Below are 23,463 nucleotides of genomic sequence, written 5' to 3'. Positions count from 1 at the left end.
TTTTCACTGCCCTTTTGTACCATTTAAATTTTCTCTTTTGTCTGAATTTTAGTACCATCTACTACTTTTTAAAAAACATTTAACACGTCACAAAGCCATGACAGAAAAGGCACTAGAAAAATTAGTCCCACAAAGGAGATACTATGTGGGAACAGACTTGGAGAAACAAAAGATTTTGCAAACACTTGATAATTTTTCCTCCCCTTTTACTAAGGCCCCAGGGTCACACCAGAACCAGATGGTCTCAAGGTGATTCCAACTCATGGAGATCTTATGTGTGTCAGAGTAGAACTGTGCTCCATGGGATTTTCAGTGGTTGATTTTTTGGAAGTAGATCACTAGGCCTTTCGTCCAAGGTGCGTCTGGGTGGACTTGAACCTTCAACCTTTCGGTTAGCAGCCATTAACTGTTTGCAGCACTCAGGGACTCCAGGGTCACACTGGATCACCTTAAAAGAGCCGAGAGCTGATGTGTAGGACCTTATGCCAAACCAAAAATCCATTTCTGCCAAGTCAGTTCCAACTCAGTGACCCTAAGGACAGAGTAGAAATGGTCACAGGGTTTCAAAGGCTGTAAATCTTTATGGAAGCAGACTGTCCTATCTTTCTCCAGCCAGGTGGCTGGTGGGTTTGAACCTCCAACCTTTCCCTTAGCAGCTGAGCGCTTAACCACTGCACCAGCAGGGATCCCTACCTTATGCTCAGATGTCTGTTTACTGGGAAAATGGAGCTGTCTGCCACCCAGAAGTTTCAGCCTAACCAGTGCCTGGGCTGAATAGGAGGAGTGGTCCTCTTGCCATAATGGCTATAAATATTTCAATGTATTTTATTGACTAGTTTTTTTGTTTTGACTGAGCACATGATCTATGATAGAATTGACAAAAAGATTCAGGGAGAGTTGGTGTGTGGGATGGCCTGGAGTGTCTCCTCTGTGGCCCTGGCCCTGGGTCACTGGCCCAGTAGGGACCTTCTGACTGGGGGATTTCAAGGAATTAGAAAGTATAACCCCCCACCCCCACCCACCCCCCCCCCCACACACACAACTGCTGTGTCGATTTTGAAAATGTAGCCCTCAGGGCAATTTTTTTTTTGGTATTTGGGGTGGGCAGCCTCACAGGGGCCCCCAGACACTGAGGGTAGTCCCAGCCTTGGATGTTGGGAGCGGCTGGAGGTCCAGACCTGTACTCCTGACCCAGGACGGATGACCCCAAACCTCAGCCCTGTTTGGCACAGCACAGGAGGTGGCCAAAATGCTGAGATAAAGAAAGGTCACCTGTGCCCACCATGGTCTCTCGTCACAGGGGGTACTGGGGTCTTCCCCTTGCCTCCACAAATCCGCCAGCCCACCCACTGCCAGTCCTTCCCTTTCGCCATCCCACTTCCTCGGCTCAGGGAGTCTACTGCGCCCTGGCTGGATGGCAGATGCTGCATGGAAAGGACGCAGGGCTGCAGCTTTTGCCTTCCCGAGCTGTGCCCCCGCCGCTGAAACCCTTGGCAATCCAACCACGGCGCCTCCTCTCGGGCTGCGGGAGAAAACTGGCCTCTTGGGTTCACATCTAATCTGGGGGTCCCTGGAAGCGCCCGTCAGTTCCAGGTTCGCCCCCCCCCCCATACCGCCCCCAAGTCCTGTGCAAGGGTTTCTGAGTGGAAATTTCACTTGGCGACCGGCTGGCGCTGCCAGTCGTGGGGGCAGGCAGGTTGCAGGCTTCTGAGGCTCCTGGATGCCAATGTCGGTCGGCTGCACGACTTGCGCAATCGTGTGACCTTGGGCGAGTTAATGAACCTCTCTAGACCTCAGCGTTCGCGGCTGTAAAATGGGAGAACGAACACAGACCGCAGAGCAGCCGTGTTAGGCAAATTCCTCGAGCCAACTGAGCCTCTTCAAGGTGCCTGCTGGTGATTGTATTTGATGTTAAATTGCGGGGGGCTTTTCGGAGACCCCCACCCCCAGCCCCAGCGGGCTGTTGCTTCCTCTGGGGTCCTCTCCACTGGAGACGTATAGCTCCGGGCCACATCCTGAGAGAGGTGGAATTCGGGAGGCCAGGATCTTAGCGGCCAGGCTTGGTGGGGGGGGGGACAGAGGTGTGGGACAGGACCCAATTCTCCCCCCCCACCCAGAGCCTGGGAGCCGGCGGGGCGGGCCGGGTCGGCCCCGCCCTCCTGCAACCCGCGCCGGGATTGGCGGCGTCCGGCGGCGCGGCCGCTGTTATTTTTCGAATATATAAGGAGGTGGAAGTGGCAGCTGCAGCCAGAGGCTTCTCGGACTGGTGGCTGGTTCCTGCGCCCCTGCACCCCTCCCCACCCTCCCCGTCTCCCTCGCTCCCGGCCCCGTTGCTCTCCCTCCCTCCCTCCCCTTCCCCCCGGGCGGGCGCCCTCCCTCGCCTCGGCCAGCTGTGCCCGGCGTCTGTTGGCGTCCCCGCTCCCGGCCTTCCAACCAGCCTCCTGCGACCCTGCCGCGATGGAGCTGCCCCGGCCGGAGCCCGCGCCGAGCTCGGGTCTCAGCCCGACCGGCGTGCGTGGTGGCGCGGAGCGTCCGGACCACCTCCCGGGCCTCCGGCTGGGAGCTCGCGGCTTCTTGGGGTCCCCGGAGCGCGCGGCCGCTTCCTCGCCGGTCACCACCCTCACACAGACCATGCACGACCTCGCCGGGCTTGGCAGGTAGGACGGCCCAGGAGGCTGGGCATGGGGTAGGAGGCCCAGGTTGGGATGTGGTCCCAGGACTCCTTGGGAGGCCGGCCTGGAAGCTGAATCTAAAAGGTGGGGTGCAGAGGCCGGGGCGGTGCAGCTCACACACTCCGGGCGACCTGCTCTCCGCCCCACCTCCTCCTTCTCCCGCATTGTGCCCGCACCACGCTATCTCCCTAATCTCTGTCCAGGCGGGGAATCCCAAACCTGGTGAGGGAATTTGGGGTGGCAGAGCAGTCCGGTCCTCCCATCTCCTTGGTCTTGTTCCCCACCCCCACCCCGTCCCAATTCTGCTGGGGGATCCGGGGTGAGGGGATTAAAGGCCGATCTTGCTCCTTAAGCAAACCTGCATGGTTCGGGCTGGGTTGCCCTAGCGGCAGTAGAGACGCAGGTCTTGGCCTTTTCTCCAGAAAGGCACGTGGATGGGTGGGGGCCTGGAGAGTTTAGGGAAAGCCTAGGGCTTCAGCTCCTCTGCTGCCTACCCATTCCCCAGGCTGGCTCCTCCCCCTCATCCTTCTTGCCCTGGCCCTAGGCTTTCCTCCCCCTGCACCCAGGAGGACCCTTCCTAAAGCAAGACAAGAAATGTAGGGCCACTGTAGGATGAGCCTACCTTGGTCTAGGAAAAAAGTACATTGCCCTTGATAAGCCCACCTCCTTGGTGTGGTGCCCTACTGAGTCCTTCCCCCAAGGAATCTGCTGCCTTCCTGGGACAGTACAGAAGCTGATGGGCCCTTCAGAGCGGGGTGGTGGGCTGGAACACGGGCTGTCAGCCCCTGAGCCCCACATTTACCTTTTTCCTTCTCTGGGCCCGTGCTGCTTTCCCAGCGAGACCCCAAAGAATCAGGTAGGGACCCTGCTCTTCCACAGCGGCAGCCGGCTGCCGTGCCCATCCCTGTCCCGACGACGGGCATCTGAGTCCTCCCTGTCATCTGAGTCTTCTGAAGCTTCTGATGCAGGTAAGGCCCAGGGGTGCCTAGGGAGGTCCTCTAGTGCTCCAAGAGTTTGAGGGGGCTGTCTGAATCTCCCAACCTCCCTGATGGTCAGATTAACATCTTTCCCACCACCTGGTGGGCTCTGGAGCTTCCCCTCTTGTCCACTCATCTGAGAGGAAGACACACCTCTGGTGGAGCTCACCACACCCAGCCCAGACAGGCCGACTGGAGGGTGGGGCCCTAAGGGGAGATCTCAAACCAGGCACCAAGGGTCCTGAACCACAGCCCCCTGGGAGGCATTCAGGGCTGAAAGCTGGTCTTTGTATAGCCTTCTCTTACCTTAACCAAAAAAAAAAAAAAAGAAAGAAACCCGTTGCCATCCAGTTGATTTCCGACTCATGGCAACCCTATAGAACAGAGCAGAACTGCCCCATAGAGTTTCCAAAGAGCTCCTGGTGGATTCAAACTACTGACCTTTTGGTTAGCAGCCCTAGCACTTAACCACTACACCAGCAGGGTTTCCCCTCTTACCTTAAGCTGTAGCTTTTTCCTTTAAAGGAATAATTTGCTTCTAGAGCAAATGATTTTAAATCTGTTCAACAAAAACGCTTAGCAAGGGTTGCAGTTTAACAACGCATAGAGAGATTTTCATAATAAACAGGCCCAGGGGCCCTGTGCAATTTGGAGGACAATATGTCAGCCTTTGAGGTCCATGGATGGTTTTTGTTTCATTTTTTAATGTGTCAAGATCTTAAATAGAAACAGATTTTCTTTCCCCCCTTCTTTGAATAGGGTTGGGACACAGTAGAGAAAGTCCGGGAAATTTCACTACCTTCCTACCAAAGTGTTCTGTCCCCCCAGGTCTCTGCATGGACTCCCCCAGCCCCATGGACCCCCAGGTGGCAGAACAGACGTGAGTAGAGAATGGAGACCCCACACCAAGGAGTCAGCGCTTGCCTTGGGAATCCCAGTTCTAGCATAAACTCACTGGGGGTATCTGGAGAAGTGACAAACTCTGCAGGACCCACATATGGGGGAACTCAGGGGCCATCTCAGGTTCCAGGATTCTGCCCCCATCTCAGAGAAGGGTCTGCGCTCATGGGAGCCAGCTGGGAGTGGGCTCAGGGCCAGGGGTGGTGGGGACAGTGACTCCAGCCAGCCCTTATCATGTAGGAGCGTGGGCCCAATGCATGGCCCATCTTTCTTTATGCCTGTACAGATTATTTCTGTGAAATACCACAGTTTTAGAATGGGGCCCAACTAACTCCATTTTGTTAACTTGCTGTAAGCCTAACAAAACACACTTGCCTACAGGCTGGTTTGGCCCTTGACCGTCAGCAATATCTGGCTTCAGTGACTCTTGGCCCTCTGGCCAACCCCTGGACCAGGGCCCTGTGAGACGGAGTGGGGCTGTCCCCTGGACAGACCCTTCCCCCTTGGTGGTGGGGCATGGATAGTGTCTTCCAAAGTACAGCTGTTCTGTCCAGCTGTTAGGGCTCAATCAGGGGGAACAGCTGCCAGCCATTAGTGGGGACAGCTGGGCGTCCCCAGCCTGGGCTGGGGAACTATAGGTTTGAGTTTAGGGCAATGGCTGTCTTTCCTTCATTGCCTTTATCAGCCTGGGCTGGGCTGCAGGGTTGGTTCACAAACAGGAAACAGAGAGTTGGGTGGGGGTGCGGGTAAGGGTGGAGGCTGCAGGTTAGGTTTTGGTGGAAGCACAGTCAAAGCTGGACCTGCTTTACCCACAAGACCCAGGTGCTGACTGGAAACCAAACAAATGGAAGGGAAGATCTCTGATGCCAGGGCTGCTGGGCATAGCCTCCACCTAGGGGCCATCCTTCTGACACTTTAGCCCGGAGTCTCCCTCCCTCCCCCACCTCTGCACCTGCTTTGACGGTTACACAAAGTTCCTCAGAAAGAGTCTGGGGTGTGTGTGTGTGTGTGTGTGTGTGTGTGTGCGCGCGCACGTGCATAGATGCACAAAAGCCCTGCGTGGCAGGTGGTCTCCTGTAACATAGCTGGGAGGCGGGGCCTTGGTACGGAAAGCTTATGCCCTAGCCTCAAAAGGAACATCTGTCGGAATTCCTCGGCCTCTTCTAAGGCAGGAGGAGGGGGTGGGACAGAGGCTTGGGTCCTGGAAAATTCCATAGGAGGGAGGAAAGGATGTGACCCAGTGCATTTGTCACTAGGGGGCCTGGCGTGGCAGATTGGGACTGATCCAGGGGAACATTAAACCAGGCCTCTGTCCTGGGGTGAGGGGGCAGGCCAAGGGGATAGAAGCCCAGCCTTGCTGGCATCCAGGCCCTGGAGACTCCCGCATTGTCGCGTGCCGGGCCTGTCATCTGCAGGATGGATGGATGCTTTTCCTGGCGGCCATATGGCCCCACTGAGGCGATTTGCATACAGGTGGAAGGCCTGTGGGCAAGCTGGCGAGACTGTTGCCTTGGTGACGCCTCAGTGACCCTGCGACCAGCCCCAGCTGTCTCTACCACAGCCGTTCTCTGCACCCTCTTCCATTTAGAGCGGCTTTAAAGTCCTAGGCTGCCTCTCATCTCCCCTCCCCAGTGTCTGGCTCTGATGAAAGTGGGCATTCTTCCTACTCCTCATTTCCACTGGCCCTTACCCTCATTCTTGCCCCCAGGCCTTTGGTCTGGGACCTGAGGCTGGGGGAAGGAGGCGGGCTACAGGAAAATGGGCTGCATGGGATCCCCCTCTCTCCCCTAGGTTTGAACAGGCCATCCAGGCGGCTAGCCGAGTCATTCGGAAGTGAGTGTTCCAGGGCCTTCCTCACTCAGTGTTGGGTGGCATGGGGAGGGTCCTGGTGTATACAGCTCTGTGGCGGGGGACATGCCGGGTGCTCTGAGTCCCTGCCCCCTACTCTCCCAGCCCTGACCTGCCCCCATTTCGGTCTGCAGTGAGCAGTTCTCCATCAGACGTATCCAGTCCATGCCGGTGAGTGCTCTCTGAGGCCAGGCATGGGGAAGGGTGGGAGAGAAGGCTGCACGGGAGGATTTGGGGCCCTGAGGAATCTGGCCTGTGTCTGTTGGTCTGACCACCACATCTTTGCTAATTTGGGCCCAGGATAATGACGAAGTCCCCTCCCCCAGCTCACCTCCCAGAAGGTGGACTTACTTCAGGTGGCCGGGTGTCCCTGGCCTGGCTGTGGGAGATGGGGTCCAGAGGCAGAGGGATACACTGAGGATTCTCTGGCACCAGAGAACCCAGCCTCAGTACCTGCCCTCCCTGCTGTCTAGGTGAGGCTTCTGGGCCACAGCCCTGTGCTCCGGAACATCACCAACACCCAAGCGCCGGACAGTTGGAGGCGGAGCAAGGCAGGCAGCAGAGCTGCCAGTAGCTCCGTGGAAGACAAGGAGAACGTGCGTTTCTGGCAGGCCGGGAAGGGAGAACTCCGGGAAGGGGAGAGCACCGCGGTAGCTCTGTGGCATTTGATGACTGTCCCCCCACCCCCCCCATCTTGCCCACAGGATGGATTTGTCTTCAAGATGCCATGGAAGCTGGCATTTCCCAGCCACACCCAGGCTATGGCCGAGTGGGCCAGCCGCAGAGAAGCCTTTGCCCAGAGGCCAAACTCAGCCCCCGACCTGATGGTACATCAGGAGGGCTGACCCCTTGCAGCCCATGGGAGGGGAGGGTGACCCTGAGTCCCAGGCAGTTGAATTTGGGGCAGTTGGGAAACTTCCTGGGAAGGCTGGGGATGGGCGCTGTAGTCCTGAGCAGGCTGGGTCTGTTTCATCTCCGGACAGTGCATCAGCCCTGAGCGGAAGATGGAAGTGGGAGAGCTGAACCCCCTGCCCCGACGCCGCTCCTCCCTGACCCCCATGGAGGGGGCTGCTGAGGAAGATGATGGATTTGTGGACATCCTGGAGAGTGACCTAAAGGTAAACAGGCCCCTCTCCGGGTCCCTGGGATCTTCCAAAAGAGGAGAGTGGTCCTCCCACAGTAAGACTATGACTGCAACCCAATGTCAGAAGAAGAATTTGAGGTAACTGAGTTGCAGCCTGATCTCCGGCCAGTCAGAGAAGAGTAGGTGACTGGTGCTGGAGTGGAGGGAGGTTGGGCAGGGTGGAGGGAAAGCCTGACCCCTCACATGGCCGTCTAATGCTCTGTGCAAGCCCCAGCAGCAAGTGGTTCCCCAAGGCTTAACAGTTGTGGGGGCTGCCCTGTGTGGAGGTGCTAGCAGGGGCAGGCAGGCTGCACAGGAGAACTCAGAGGCCTGAGGGTCTGGCCTGTGCCTGTGGATCCGACCACCACATCTTTGCTGATTTGGCCCCAGGATGATGATGAGGTCCCCCCAGGCATGGAGAGCCTCATCAGCGCCCCACTGGTCAAGACCTCAGAAAAGGAAGGGGAGCAGGTAGGCCTCTAGGGTGGCCCCCTCAGATTTTAGAGGGGTGGGATGGGGGGACACTGGGCACTCTGACTCCTGCCCTGCTGCCCCCAGGACCTCATCATGTACAGCAAGTGCCAGCGGCTCTTCCGCTCTCCGTCCATGCCCTGCAGGGCCATCCGGCCCGTCCTCAAGAGGCTGGAGCGGCCCCAAGACAAGGACATGCCCATACAGAACAAGCGGAGGAGGAGCGTAACCCTGCCTGAGGAGCAGCAGGAGCCCGAAGAACCTGTGAGGGCCTTCCTCCCGATGGCTGTGGGGGCCTGTGCTGGGGCAGGGCTGTTGCTGCCCACCTCCGGGGTGCACCTGGGCTGCCACCTTCAAGCTCCACCCTGCTGAGCCCTTTCTGGGCAAGTTTCCCACAGAGGATGGGGCACAGGTAGCGGCCTGGGGAGAGGGCACCGGCCTCACCCCTGACTCGGGCCCCCTTCTGCCTTGCCTCCCAGAAGGCCCGAGTCCTCCGCTCCAAGTCCCTGTGTCATGATGAGATCAAGAACATCTTGGACAGTGACCACCGTGAGCTGATCGGGGACTACTCCAAGGTACCAGTGGGCAGGCCCCTCAGAGGCTCTACCCTTCCGGACTGCGGACCCCCAGCTCAGGGAACCCAGAGGTCCCTTTTCATTGTCCTTTGTATCTTTTCATCCTTTGCTGTCCCGTAACCTCCTACCTCTGGCTCTGCTTAGTCTCTTTAGTCGATTTCAGATCTGACCAGCCTGGACTGGGTCTCAAACTTGGAAGACATTTCCAAAGGAATGTCTAGTTTGGAACCTGGGAGGAGTGCCTTATCCTCAAGCTTGGCGCCTTTTCTACTCCCCTTCATTCCCCGTTGGAGAGTTGTTCCCTGGGTATCAGACCCAAGAGGCACCTCTCGGTTGCTACGGGAACCAGAGCTGAATTTGAAGGCCAAAGTAGGTGTGGCCTCTGGGCTTCAGGAATGAAACTCCACCCTTTCCAGGCTGCTAGTCTTACCAATTTCACTCTTTTTCCTCTCTCTCTCTCATTCTCATCCCTTCCCTTCAGGCCTTTCTCTTACAGACTGTGGATGGGAAACACCAAGACCTCAAGTACATCTCACCAGAAACGGTAAGCAAGGTCTGCCAGCTGGCACCTGGCACAGTCAGGGGTGTATTGCGGACTGCCGTTTGGCTGCTAACCCTCCCTGAGGGCCACATGTGCTAGGTCAGCAATAGGGTAGGGGCCACCCTCTGGCTTCCAGCCTGACCTGCTCAGACCTACCTCTGTGGCCTCTTACAGATGGTGGCCCTGCTGACGGGCAAGTTTAGCAACATTGTGGAGAGGTTTGTGATTGTGGACTGCAGATACCCCTATGAGTATGAAGGCGGCCATATTAAGGTGAGAAGGGGTGAGGGGGAGAGGCCCTGCGGACCCATCACGGTCAAGTTCTTCCTCTGCAGAGAAGGTGAATAGTTGGAGGGTGGGTGCACCTTCTCACAGGGTAGGCTCCTACCCAGGGTCCCATGGTGATATGGTCACCCAAGAATGCAAAGGGAAGGGTTTTGCTCCAGGGCCCCGATTGTGGCCTGACGGTCAGCTCCTCTGCAGACAGCTGTAAACCTCCCCCTGGAACGGGACGCTGAGAACTTCCTGCTGCAGAGCCCCATCACAGCCTGTAGCCTGGACAAGAGAGTCATCCTCATCTTCCACTGTGAATTCTCCTCTGAGCGCGGGCCCCGCATGTGAGTCCCAACTATGCCCCACCAGCTACTGTCTGCCCCCTGACCTTCCCTGCCTCACCTTCTGGGTGCTGGAGCCCTTGGGATGGCCAAGAGCCCAGCCTCCACAGCCTGGACCTTGTGCCTCGTCTCTTGGCTTGAGATGACCTCTCTCCCCCACCCTCGTACCTCCTGATATACTGAGCCCGGCACCCTCCTCCCGTCTCCCTCTCGCGGTCCTTTCCCTCAGGTCTTACTTCTACTCTGTCCATTGCTGCCACCTCCACAGTATCTGGTTCCAAATCCCCAGCATTGTCCTCCTCAAAATCTCTGTCCCCAGTCTTCAGTAACACTGACCCTCCCCAGAGTTCAGTGCTGTCCACTGCTCCATTGAGACTGTTCTCCTCTCTTGTCCCAGTTCATTCTTAAATGCCCTTATCCCAGGTCTATTCCACCTGGGCCATCCATTTGCTAGTTGCTCTCTGGCCCAGGTCTCTCATGGGAGCTGGCAATCTGCACCCAGATGCTCCTTACAGACTTCTAGAGCCAAGGTCCTTATTGCTGCTGCCCTCCTTGTCCTCCTGGATCCCCAACCTCTGCACATGGGACCATCTCTGTCCAGACACTGGGCCAGTCACTGGGCACTGATCTTGGGTTCTTCTTCCTCCCTCCTTTCCTCTCCCCACACCTCATCATCACCAAGTCTTGTCCAGGAGGCCTTCTGAGTGTATCTCTTAGATTTTGTCTACGTCTCTCCATCCCTGCTGCCTCCTCTCCAGTCCAGGCCACACCTACCTCTACCACCAGGCCACACCTACCTCATACCACCTTCCAAGAACAGAGAGCCCTCTTGAGCCCTCCCCACCCCGTTTTGTATCCAGGAGCCAGACTGGTCTTGTAAAAATGTTCTTTGGGCTGACATTCTAGTGCTCAGGAGCCTTCTGGGGCTCCTCAGGGCCATCAAAGGAGTGGGCACAGGGAGCAGTCCCCAGGTGTACCCCTCACCACATGCTCACCTCTGACCCTCCCTCCCCCATGCTGGTCCAGGTGCCGATTCATCCGGGAACGAGACCGTGCTGCTAACGACTATCCCAGTCTCTACTATCCTGAGATGTATATCCTCAAAGGCGGCTACAAGGAGTTCTTCCCACAGCACCCGGTACTGTAGCTGGGGGTGGCCTCAGTTGTCTTGGTGGGAGGGCTAAATTGCAGGGAAAGGGCTTAGGCAGTCTGCCGCCCTGAAAGAAGGGGGGCTGGGTCGCCCTGGTGTGTCCTATTCCTGGTGTTGGCTGACCCCTACCATCCTGCCCTAGACTTTCTGTGAGCCCCAGGACTACCGGCCCATGAACCATGAGGCCTTCAAGGATGAGCTGAAGACCTTCCGCCTTAAGACACGCAGCTGGGCTGGGGAGCGGAGCCGGCGGGAGCTCTGTAGCCGGTTGCAGGACCAGTGAGGAGCTGCATAGGGCCTGCCTGCCTACTTTGCCTCTGGTGGCCTGGGAGGCTAAGGGCCTCCTGGAGGCCCCAGGTGCCATCCAGGGGAAGGACTCTGAGGGCGTGGTGTCTGCCTGCCCCCAGCCCTGTCCCCTTGTCTGAGTCCAGTTATCTTCCATGTCCTGGTGCTCCCCACCCACACCCGAGCCCCTGTAGAAGAGCCCAGCCTGCTGGGTTAAGTTGGGCTAAGGCTAGCTCAAAGGAAGTATTTTGTGTCCCACAGGAGCCTTTTTGCTTGTTTTCTTCCTACTTTGAATTAACCCTTTGTCTTCCTGTGTCCAGAAAAGCCCCCTTCTTTCTAGGGGCTTTGTTTGCATGTCGGCTGAGGCTAGGGGAAAGCCACGGCCCCCCACCTCCCACAATGGGCCAGAGCCAAACTCTCCGCCCTTCCCTGGGAGTCAGCACTCCAGCCCCTGCACTTACGGGCCTCCCCTCCTCAGGAATCATGGGCTGTTTCTGCTGTTACCCTCTTTTTTTCTCCTTCATCGACTCGACGGCAGTGGGTCGGTCCCTCCGTACACACACCTACAGCATAAACTTCTTACTGTCTCCTGTTTCAGTGTTATCTGCATGTTTGATTTGTTTGTCTGGTTTTTTTTGTTTGTTTGTTTTTGGACTGTCTCAGGCTGAGAGGTTTAGGCTCCCCCTAGCCGGCTGGGGTTAGAGACACAAATATTAACGAGCCACTTAGTTCCCCCTCTGTTGCCTCTGAAAGGGATGTTAATATCCTAGGGGGACTTCCCGGGGTGAGGGCTAAGTCCCCGGGGTGAGGGCTAAGTCCCCGGGGTGAGGGCTAAGGCCTGAATCCTGAGCCAGCTGAAAGCCCAGCCCCCACTGCTGTGAACCCAGGGCCTGGCTGGTTAGAATTTGCTGCTGTTTTCTTGTCGTGGATGGATGAGTGGATGGAGGGGTGGATGGACAATACCTTGCACACATGTGCACACCAACAAGCTGGGCAGAAGCACTTAGGTGAGTGTGACAGCCTGTGGCAGGAGGATGTGTGTCTGTGTGGACAAAAATCTTTGAACTTAAGGTTTGGAAGTATTCAAGAGAAAATGTCACGGAAGCAGCTAAAACCAAGGACGGATCAACCTCTGGATTCTGAATCTCAAGATGTGGGAAGGGCTGTGCTTAAAGGCCCTGAGACGAGTCATCAGTTAGGGCCTCGGTTCAATAAAGCACTGACCAAGTTGAGTCGCCAGTACTGTGTTCTGTGGGAGCAGGGAAGAGCAGCCGCACCCAGGTGCTCAGGTGGGGTGTCTACAAGACCACAGCAGACTCTGGTGGAGTGGAGGAGGTGGGGACAGGTCAGTGGAGGCTGGAACACATTCTGGGGAGGTAGTCTTATGGTCTCTTCTGCCCTCCCCTTGAAGTCTTCATCTCTTGGATGAGACTTTGGATTCAACCTCTCCCCACCTCCTTCCTATAACCTAGTTACCGAAGTACCTCTGGGCTCACTCTTCCGATACTCTGCATGAAGAAGGCAAGTGTAACCCCATCACTCCTCAAGAGTTCTCAGTGGCTCTCCATTGCCCTCAGGATAAACTTAAGCCTCTTGGCATGGCATACAAGGAATCCATTTAAGATCTGGGCCCTCCCCAGCCTCATCCCCCACCTCTTAATCAAATCCTCCACACTTTGCTCTTCACATTTCCTTCTGGAATGTGCTGAACCATTCACAGGAGTACACTTTCCCCCCGTATCTTACTCCTTTAGGATTCAATTTCAAATGTTACCTAGCTGAAGCCTCCCTGCCCTGTTAGGGAAATGGCTTTCCTCAGTATCCCCAACATCCATCAGGGCCTACCATCTAGGAAGTGTTGAGTTCAGGACCAAGTGAGTGGGAAAGGGGCAACCTGAGAGAACTCTTCAGCAGGCACAAACTCAGGCATCTGAGGAAATCCCCTCCCCGCAACAACAGGGGCTGTCAGTAACTGTAAGGGGAATCCTTGCATACAAAGCAAACATGCAGGTATCCTGGCTACTTTTGCTCAAAGTTCATCTATAGTCCTGAAATAGGTAGTGCAATGATTATTCGTCCCATTTTGCAGATGGGAAAATGGAGGCTATTTCCTACCAGAGCAGCAGAGGAGACTCCAGTTACCCCCGGCAGAGTCTAAAGTACTGTTGCCTTGTCTCCAGCTTGTCCTTCAAGTCTCTTATGCCCTAAGACTAGATCTTTACTCATATCCCAGAGCCCCCTACAAGGTCACAAAGGGTAGGGAGGGGGGGTGGAGTCACGGTGGGCTCTGATGGTCTGGGTGCTGGGTCCTGAAACCTTCAGAAGGCTCTCCCCCTGCCCCACTGAGCAGGCAACTAACACCTCCAAGACCAGCATTTACATGGATCAAGGGACTTGCCCCAGAAAAGGGAAAAGAGCTGGGCAGACCTTGAGAGGGAGGGAGTGGCCCAGGGCACTGTCACACTGAGACATCTGCTCCACCCTGTGTGCTCAGATGGTCTGAAAGCCCCTTCCTGCAGGTTTCTTGGAAGAGGGAGGCAGCAGGATGCTCTGAAAGGGCACTCATTTGCTGGGTCACATAGCAGACACAATCAAAGCAGGCAGGCATTCCAGCCTACCCAGGCCTCCTCCAGCCCTTCACTTCGTGGTTTGGTCCCAGAGCGGCCAGCACAGGGACTGCCTCTTGCTTGTGCTGGGAATGTCCTCTTCCCAGTCACCCTTCTGTCTGGATCTGGCCACATGGAGAGGAGGGAGCAATGGGTGCAGAGTATCCACCGCCATGTCTGTGGTCATCAGGACCCACTGGCAGTCACAGCTGCAGCTATGGGGCACTTGGCCTGCTCTGGGCACTTTTCCCCTGTCTCCCAAGCCCCACAAAAGACCCGTTGCCGACCAGTCGATTTTGACTCATAGCGACCCTGTAGGCAGGGTAAAACTGCCCCATAGGGTTCCCGAGGAGCATCTGGTGGAGTGCGAAATACCGACCTTTTGATTAGCCGTAGCTCTTAACCACTAGGCCACCAGGGCTCCTCTCCCAAGCCCACTAGGTAGGTATGAAGCTCATTTGCAGGAGGGAGACTCCAGGCTTGGGGGAGCCTGGATACAAAACTTCTTCCCCAGTTAGAAGGTGCTGACAACTGACTTCTCCCCTGAGGGAGGCACAGGCCTGGGCCCCTGAAAAGTTCAGGGGGTGGGGATGGAGGTGCCCAAGCCTCCCTTCCCCCAACAAGAGAAGCTCTGCTTTCTTTCTGGATGGTCACAGGGGAAGCAGATCCCGCAGGGAGGCCGTTTAAAATCCTGGGCTGCCAGCCAGTTTTAAAGGTTGTTTTGCTTGAGCCAGGGCGGGTCAGAGTTCCAGCCGGGAGGAGCCTGAGGACAAGCCACGTGTCGCAGCCTCACATGGTTAAAGGGCTGGTGAGGCTGGGCCAGGCCCTGGGAGCTGCCCCTGTCAGGCCTGGCCCAGCCAACTAGGACCAGTGGGGCCTGCAGAGGGGAGTGAGAAGGGAAGTCTGAATTGCTCACAGGGTAACTTTTGCAATGGCAGTTTTTTAAAACAATGTTTTCTTTTTAAATTGAGGAAGAGCTGACATTCCATAAACGGCACACACACAGAAGCACTGAGCACGGACCTGAGGGACCACCACACAGCTCAGATACAGCATATTTCTAGCAGCCCAGGAGACGCCCCCATGCTCCTTCCCCTCTGTACCCCCCACTCCAGAAATTACCCCTCTTGCAACATCTAAGACTGTAGATTAGTTTTGCTGCTTTTGAACTTCGTATAAACTGAAACATACAGCTGGTACTCTTTTGTGGCTGGCTTTTTTCCCCTCAGTGTAATGATTTCGAGATTCATCCATGTTGTTACATACAGCAGTCCTTTGTTCTTTTTCATTGCTGTGTAGTATTCCATTATGTGGCTATATTGCAAAATTGAATCATTTATTTGACTCTTTCACTCTTCTATTCCTTTGTTTGTTTTTTAAATTTTTTAAATTAAGGTAGAATTTACCTGCAGTAAAAATTGCCCTTTTTAATGTACAGCTCTGTGAGTTTTGACAACTGTAACTGCAGCTACAATCAAGATACAAAACATACTCATTCTACTCTTTATGGATTATTTGGGACTATTACGGAATTATTTGGGACTAATATGAATTGTGTTGGGAATACACTCAGAAGTGGAATTGCTGTGTCCTGGGATGTATGTTCAAGTTTCTTTTTTTCCATAAAGTTCTATGAGGTTGTTATACCAATTTACCTTCCCATTGCCCCACATTCTCACCAAAACTGCTAAGTACATTTAAATTTCCCTCTCTTAACCAGAAAATGTGCTTGCTGCACATAGCAACTCAAACTCCCAGTGCCGTCGAGTTGATTCGAGCTCATAGCGACCCCATAGGGTTTCGGAGGGTGTTAAATCTCTATGGGAGCAGACTGCCACATCTTCCTTCTGTGGAGCTGCTGGCGGTTTTGAACTGTCGACCTTTCGGTTAGCAGTCGATTGGTTTAACCACTGCTTCACCAGGGCTCCTTGCATGTAGCAAAGGGCTCAGTCAAGTGCTGAGGGCTGCACTGATGGGCCCATGTGGTGGCAGCAGGGGTCACAGCGTCACAATCCCAGCCTGTTTTCTGACTTTCCTATATTGAAAAATGAGGAAATATTAGTCAGTTCTTTTCAGGTCAGAGTCTAGAAAAAAACAAAAGCAACTCTTCAGAGTTAACTGCTTGTGTGTCACCAGCTTGCATCCTTCCACTGATACCAGCCCACAATCCTCTCGATAACTTATGGCTTCCATAAAGTCTTCAGCCAGAGAATTGGACACAAATGCCACTCCCCACAGGCGATAAAACAACTGGTGGAGAAAGAAAAGATGTTTAGACAGGGAGGTCCATGGCCATGTGGAATCTGGAAACAATCAGGAGCAGGCAGCTGAGTAATGAGAAGTTGTTTTGCAGCCATGAAAATTATGCCTTAAGAGAATGTTCTATGACGTGAAATTATCTGCAATTATTGTTCAAAGAAGCCAGTTGGTTATGGGACAAAAGGTAGGGAGGGTTTCCCACCCTACCCACACAGGGGAAGTCTGTGCAGGTGCCAAGGAATTCAGCTCAGGCTGCCTCTGCCCCACCCAGCCCACACTGGCACATGCACCCCTGGAGGGGGTGGGGACCACGGCTGCCAGGCTCTGAGTCATCGAGGCCTGAGGCGCAGGAGGGAAGGGGCCTCACATGGCCAGGCCTCGTGAGGCCTCCTGGCTCTCAGCCCCAAAGGAAGTGAAGCGCGGCTGTTTGAAAGGACGAATCACATGTGGCCTCATCGTTCTGGGGCCCTGCCAAGACCTACTTCGATGGGGCCTGGGGCTCCCTGAGGGGAGTGCTGGGGGAAAGGGGGCCGCCTGGGCTGGGATTGGGAGTAGTGGAGGAGGTCATCAAATCTGGGTATGGGAAAGTCGCTCCCAGGGTTGGGCTGGGGTTAGGGGGAAGCGTATATTTTCCCAGGAGTTGTGGCAGAAGGGAAGAGGAGTAAGGGAGAGAGGCCGGACCAGCCTCTTGGGGTCATCAGGGGACAGGGGGTAAAGAGGAAATAAAGAGAGTGGGAGAGGCAGTCCTCATCAGAATCCCAATACGTGTGTGACAATCCCAACAAGTTATTTAATCTTTCCGTGCCTCTGTCTTCTCATCTGTAAAATGAGGATAATAAGCCCCTACTTCAAAGGGCTGTGATGGGATCAAATGAGTTGGTGTATGCAGAGCCCTCAGAACAGGGCCTGTCCGCAGCACAAGGTGGCGTACAAGCGTTCGCAATGGCTGCTATTATGTAGGGCCAGTGTGGGGGTTAAAAAGATGCCAGAAAGGTAAAAAGGGTGAGCCTGAATATATCTGATTAAAAGAAACGGGGCCAGCCTGAGAGCTTCCTTCCCTTTTTGCACATGAACGAGGCACTGTGCAATGGTCACAGAAGAGAAGTCCAGCATAGTGTGTGTGGGGTGGGGGCCTGCTGTACCAGCTCAGGGAACAGGGAGGAAGCTGTGGATGGGGTTTGGTGGCCAGAGGATGGGGAGCTGTGGGGTGGCCTGTGGTAGGGTCCCAGCACAGGGAGATGTCCAGGGAGGGGTGGTGGGGGGACAAGAATTGCCTGACTTTGCTTTCCTTTATTCTAGGGCAGCTGTAATCCACAAATCTCTGCCCATCTGTATTCTCAAAAACACAGATCCCTTCTTCCTCTTAGTTTTGTGCTCTGTTTTTTGAGAAATGGCTAGATACTCTGATCAGGGGGTCATTCAAAAAATCCACTGCCTGCAGGAGTGGCCTGAACCATCTGGACTGAGGTGTTAGATTCAGTAAAGATTGTCAACAATGGATTCCAGCTGTCAAAAACCAATGGGACAGAGAAAGTATTTCAGACCCCTTATATCTGATAAGGGTTTTGTATCCAGAATATATAAAGAACTCCTACAGCTCAATAACAAAAAGACAAACAACCTAATTAAAAAATGGGCTATGGATTTAAATAGACCTTTCTCCAAAAAAGATATACAAGTGGGCAATAAGCACATGAAAAGATGTTCAAGGTCCTTAGTCATTAGGGAATTCAAATCCAAACCACAAAGAGATATCTCTTCACCCCCACTAGGATGGCTGTTATTAAAAAAGTGGAAAGCAACAACTGTTGGCAAGGATGTGGAGAAATGGGAACCCTCATCCATTGCTGGTGGGATTGTAAAATGGTATAGCCACTGTGGAAAAGAATTTGGCAGTTCCTCAAAAAGTTAAGCATAGGATTATCATATTACCCAGCAATTCCACCCAAGAGACTTGAAAGCAAGGTTCCAAACAGCTATTTCTACACCAGTGTTCACTGTGGCAATATTCACAACAGCCCAAAGGTGGAAACAACCCAGTGTCCATCAACAGATGAACGGATGAACAAAGTGTGCTACACAGATACATAAACAGAACTGAAGTCCTGATATATGCCACAGCATGGATAAACCTTGAAAACATTATGCAGAGTGAAATAAGTCAGTCATAAAAGGAAAAATATTGTAGGATCTCACTTATGTGAAATATCTAGAATAGGCAAAGGAAAGATAGAAAGTAGATTAGTACCCACACCTCACACCATATACAAAAACTAACTCAAAATGGATCAAAGACCTAAATATAAAGCCAAAAACTATGAAGTCCATAGAAGAAAAAAGTAGGATCAACGCTACATACCCTAATCCACGGCATTGACAAGATACAAATCACAACCAACAACACACAAACTCCAGAGGATAAGCTAGATAACTGGGATCTTCTAAAAATTAAACACTTATGCTCATCAAAGGACTTCACCAAAAGAGTAAAAACAGAACCTACAGACTGGAAAAAAATTTTGGCTACTACAAATCAGATAAAGGTCTAATCTCTAAAATCTACAAGAAAATCCAACACCTCTACAACAAGAAGACAAATAATCAAAAAATGGGCAAAGGAAATGAACAGACACTTCACCAAAGAAGACATTCAGGCAGTCAGCAAACACATGAGAAAATGCTCAGGATCTCTAGCCATTAGAGAAATGCAAATCAAAACCACAAAGAGACACCATCTCACCCCAGCATGAATCAATAAAACAGGAAATAATAAACGTTGGAGAGGCGGTGGGAAGACTGGAACTCTTATGCACTGCTGGTGGAAACGCAAAATGATACAATCATTTTGGAAAATAGAAACACCATAGGATCCAGCAATCCCACTCCTAGGAATGTATCCTAGAGAAATAAGAGTTGTCACATGAATAGACCTATGCACACTCATGTTCACTGCAGCATTGTTCACAATAGCAAAAAGATGGAAACAACCTAGATGCCCTTCAACAGATGAATGGATAAACACACTGTGGTACATACACACAACAGAGTATTGCACAATGATAAAGAACAACAATGAATTTGTGGAGCATCTCATGACATGGATGAATCTGGAGGACATTATGCTGAGTGAAGTCAGTCAGTCACAAAAGGGCAAATGAGACCACTACTGTAAAAACTCATGAAAAGGTTTACATACAAAAACAGTCTTTGATGGTTATGAGGGAGGGGAGGGGTGGGATGGAAAAACACTTAATAAACGATAGATAAGTGAAAACTTTGGTGAAGGGTAAGACAGTACACAATATTGGGGAAGCCAGCACAACCTGTACAAGGCAAGGTCATGGTAGCTCCACAGACACACTCAAACTCCCTGAGAGACTGAATTGCTGGGCTGAGGGCTGTGGCGTCCATGGTTTTGGGGAGCCTGTAGCTCAATTGGTATAACATAGTTCATAAAGAAAATGTTCTACATTCTACTTTGGTAAGTAGCATCTGGGGTCTTAAAAGCCTGTGAGCGGCCATCTAGGATACTCCACTGGTCTCATTCCTTCGGAAGTAAGGAAGAATGAAGAAAACTAAACATACAAGGGAAAGATCAGTCCAAAGGACTAATGGACCACATCTACCACAGCCTCCACCAGACTGAGTCCAGTAGAACTAGATGGTGCCCGGCTACCACCACTGACTGCTCTGACAGGGATCACAGTAGAAGGTCCTGGACAGAGCTGGATTAAAATGTAGAACAAAATTCTAACTCAAAAAGAAAGACCAGACTTGCTGGCCTGACAGAGACTGAAAAAACCCTGAGTATGGCCCCTGGACACCCTTTCAGCTCAGTAATGAGGTCACTCCTGAGGTTCACTCTTCAGCCAAAGATTGAACAGGCCCATGGAACAAAGCAAGACTAAAGGTGCACACCAGCCCTAGGCAGGGACTAGAAGTCACGAGCGAACAGGAAAGCTGGTAATAGGGAACCCAGGGTTGAGAAGGGAGAGTGTTGACATACCATGGGGTTGTTAACCAATATCATGGAACAATGAGTTTACTGTTTGATGAGAAAATAGTTTGTTCTGTAAAGCTTCATCTAAAGTACAATTAAAGGAAAAAAAAAAAAGTAGATTAGTGGTTACCAGGAGCTAGGAGGAGGGGGAAATGGGAAGTTATTACTTAATGGGTACTGAGCTTCTGTTTGGGGTGATGAAAAGGTCTGGAAACAGTGGTGATGGTCGTGCACGTGCACACGCGCACACACACACACACACACACACACACACAAAACCAACCACTGATGGAGCTGTCTGTGGGGAGTAAGTTCCCTGTCCCTGGAGATGTGTAAGTAGAAACAGGTTGGTATTGATGTCTTTGAGAAGTGGCTTGAGAAAGGGATGAGGGCTATAGCAGATCATCCCAAGCCTGGTTGCCTGTCGGCGATTCTGGACCGGCTGTGGCTTGGGTAGGTAGGAAATGGAACTCACTTTCCTAATTGAGTCAATATCAGTCATTGTTTGCATGTCCCAGCAGTGGGCACCAGGCCACCTGCCACTGTGGGGACAGGACTCCAGTGGGAGTAGAGAACAGTGGACATGGGCAGTGGGTGTGTCTCTGTCACACACACACACACACACACACACTCCATGTCCCACAAACCCACATCCACATCTATTGTGTGCTGGGCCCACCGCAAGCTCTGGATTTACCACTGTAATAGCCTCACACACATGCACACATGCTGCCCTCAACACAGACGGCTCTGTTTTGTCTTCAGGGTGGGTCTTGTAAGCCCAGGAAGCACCAGGTGGCCCAGCCTGTCCATCACCATGCCTCTGAGCTGCCACCAGACCCAGAAGGCCCCAACCGCCCCAGTGCTGGTCAAAGCCTCTGACGCCCACCCCTACGCTGCCTCTGGATTAATGGTCGTCAACATTTCTTTACAGTGCTACCACATGCCAGGCTCCACACTGCCCTTCCAGAATTCACCCACCCTGACCACCTTACGTATTTTGTCACCTGAGAATGCGTTATGCTGCACGTAACAGAAACCCCACACAGCAGCTTTACCAGATAAATGTGTATCCGTACTCTCCACTCAGCAAGAAGCTTTGGGGTGGCAGCTGCAGCAGTGGCACACGGCTCTGCTGAGTCCCTGGGGGCCCAGGCCCTTTCTTGCCTCACTGTCCTCAGTGTTTGGCTTTCGACCTCAGGGGCTCAAGATGGCTCAGGGTGGCAAAGTCAGGGTAGGGCATCCCCTTATCTGGAAAACTATGGCTTTCCTGAGGCCCCAGCGATGTGGCTCTTACCTCCTGTGTCAGACCTGGCTGACACAGTGCCCCACCTGGTGGGAAGGCTTTGGAGGCATTTCTGACTAGACTCTGGACCCTTTACACAAGGAAGGACACTGGGCCCTGAGACGAGGAAGGCTCGCTCCTCCCCACCCTTTTTGTTTGCCCTGCTCTAGTCCATATCTAGATGCCATTCCTGCCAACTGCAACTGCTAAACTTCCACCTCTCCAGGAATCCCAAATCAGATGCTACCTCCTCCATGCAGCCTTCCCAGATTGTTCCTGCGGGGTTCCTCTCACTCCTGAGTTTGTTGGTCCTCTCTCTTCACTCGCATCTGTCTTGGTTATTGTACCTGTCTGCACAGAGCCTGCTGGAAACTAAGCATCCAGAAGACAGGGCTTGCAGAATGAGCAATGAACACCTGAATGAGTGGACAGTGGCAGATTCTCCCTTCTTTCAGGACATGTCTATCCTGTGCACTCTTTTTCAAGTCCTCTACCCTCCCAGTCTGTCTGGTCTGTCTTACCTCCACTCTGCCGTGGGGAACAGAGCTCCTGCCCTAGGCACAGAGGTTCTCAGGACCCACCTTCCACTTGGCACTGTGCTGTGTGACATTGGCCACCTCAGGGAACATCTCTGAGCCTGTTTAGTCATCTGTCAATTGAGAGGCTGTGTCCAAAGTTTCTTCTCACGTTAAAAATCTCAACCAGGCCCATATACAAGCCTGCGTTCTTCTAGTGCAGGGGAAGGATTTCACCACATTCTTAGCTCAGTGATTAAAATCAGACTTCAATGTGAGCAACTGTCATCTTAGTGAAATATCTCAGTCCATGGATGGACACGAGTCATATGAAAGTGAGAGGGAGGTGGACAGTGTTACCTGCTGGCTGGGGTTTCCACTTCTGATTTAAAGTTCTTGTTGAATTAAATATATAGAAAAGTGCACCTAAGAGTCCACAGCCACCCAATTACCACCCAGATCAAGACCCAGGATGTAGCTGGCCCCCAGGCTCCCCTTGTACCCCTCCAGTGATTTCTCCCCAAGGGTAACCACCATTCTGATCTGTGACCAGGTTGCCTGGTTTTACACCTTTTCTACTAACAGGCTCGCATGCTAAGTACACTTTTACGTCTGGCTCCTTTCACTCTGCATATCTGTGAGGTTCACCCATACTGTGTGTACTAGCGGTTTGTTCTTTTTCATCGCTGAATAGTATTCCACTGTATGAGCACACCACCATTTACTTATCCATCCCCCTGCTGATGGCTATTTGCATAGTTTCCAGTTTGGGGCAATTAAGAATAAAGCTGCTGTGAACATTTAGTCCATGTCTTTTCGTGGACATGAGCCCTCACTTGGCTCAGGTATATACCAGAAGTGGAACTGCCGGGTCACAGGGCCGAGCAGCAGAGAGCAGGTCAGCATGCCTAGGTGCTGCAGGACTGGCCATTTTAAGTGACATCTGAGCCGGCATCAGTGCACGTTCGGGCAGTGCCCAGCACACACCCTCTCAGGAAGTATGGGCTGGACCCAGGCAAGGCCAATGGCCAAAGAGGAGGAATCTCCCAGAGCATACCTACAAGCAGCCTGCCAGCAAAACCTTCAGGGAAAACACCCTTCTCCCCAAGGCTGATGAAGCACCGTCCCCCCACCATGCTTTCACCAGGGTCCCTCACTGTCCTCCAGAGTAGGTGATTTAGGCCTATTTCCTCTACCCACCCCACCCAAGTTGGTCCCCAGATGCCAGGTAGGGGTGGCTGGGCACCCTTCTGTGGCCCCCAGCAACCAGAGCCCTCTGCCAGCTCTCTGCTGTAATCGGCTGGCAGACACGAGGCATGGCTGAGAGAGATAGTGGTGAGGCCCGGGGAACAGGAGCTATTCCTTCTGAACCGACATCGTCTCCCATCCTGTGGCTGAGGTTCTGCACTGTCTCTGGGGCCCACTTCTCACCTACAAGTATTTGCTTATGTTGTACCTATGGTCAAAACACCCACATCTCCTGGTCAGCTCCCACCACCTCCTTAAGCCTCCCTTCCGCCCAGTTCCAGGTCTTACGGCCTGAGGGGCCCAAGTTCACTCCCTTGGAGGGTCCTGGTTCCTGGGGTCCTGTCTGGACTGTCCTGCCCTGAGCTTTATTTCTTCAGTCGCCAAGGACTGTGTT

General features: G+C 53.2%; 1 protein-coding gene across 3 annotated transcripts; it reads left to right on the top strand.

Moving 5' to 3' along the window:
• Window positions 1-2,335: 2,335 nt before the first annotated feature.
• On the top strand, window positions 2,336-11,748 carry CDC25B (cell division cycle 25B). 3 transcript variants are annotated; one of them, XM_064275823.1, is made up of 16 exons: window positions 2,340-2,657; window positions 3,510-3,640; window positions 4,478-4,529; window positions 6,341-6,382; window positions 6,532-6,568; window positions 6,871-6,993; window positions 7,102-7,224; window positions 7,381-7,515; window positions 7,911-7,991; window positions 8,079-8,255; window positions 8,474-8,566; window positions 9,048-9,110; window positions 9,282-9,380; window positions 9,591-9,724; window positions 10,748-10,859; window positions 11,014-11,748. In XM_064275823.1, the coding sequence occupies exons 1-16, from the start codon at window positions 2,458-2,460 to the stop codon at window positions 11,152-11,154; spliced, it is 1,743 nt and encodes a 580-aa protein (XP_064131893.1). In that variant the 5' UTR covers window positions 2,340-2,457; the 3' UTR covers window positions 11,155-11,748. The 3 variants fall into 3 exon arrangements, with proteins under 3 accessions (XP_064131891.1, XP_064131893.1, XP_064131892.1); XM_064275822.1 differs by having other exon boundaries at window positions 8,471-8,566; XM_064275821.1 differs by having other exon boundaries at window positions 2,336-2,657; window positions 6,871-7,224; window positions 8,471-8,566.
• Window positions 11,749-23,463: the final 11,715 nt, after the last annotated feature.

This window comes from Loxodonta africana, chromosome 24 (genome assembly GCF_030014295.1).
Source record: "Loxodonta africana isolate mLoxAfr1 chromosome 24, mLoxAfr1.hap2, whole genome shotgun sequence".
Taxonomy (NCBI): domain Eukaryota; kingdom Metazoa; phylum Chordata; class Mammalia; order Proboscidea; family Elephantidae; genus Loxodonta; species Loxodonta africana.
The sequence above is the reverse complement of the archived record's forward strand: the minus strand, read 5'-3'. Positions and strand labels throughout refer to the sequence as shown.

Excerpts from the sequence above, each read along its gene's own strand:
- CDC25B (XM_064275821.1), top strand. The coding sequence starts at position 2,458 with ATGGAGCTGCCCCGGCCGGAGCCCGCGCCGAGCTCGGGTCTCAGCCCG. Across the intron at positions 6,383-6,531 it reads GCTAGCCGAGTCATTCGGAA|TGAGCAGTTCTCCATCAGAC; the intron begins GTGAGTGTTCCA and ends TTCGGTCTGCAG. Across the intron at positions 9,111-9,281 it reads AGTACATCTCACCAGAAACG|ATGGTGGCCCTGCTGACGGG; the intron begins GTAAGCAAGGTC and ends GGCCTCTTACAG.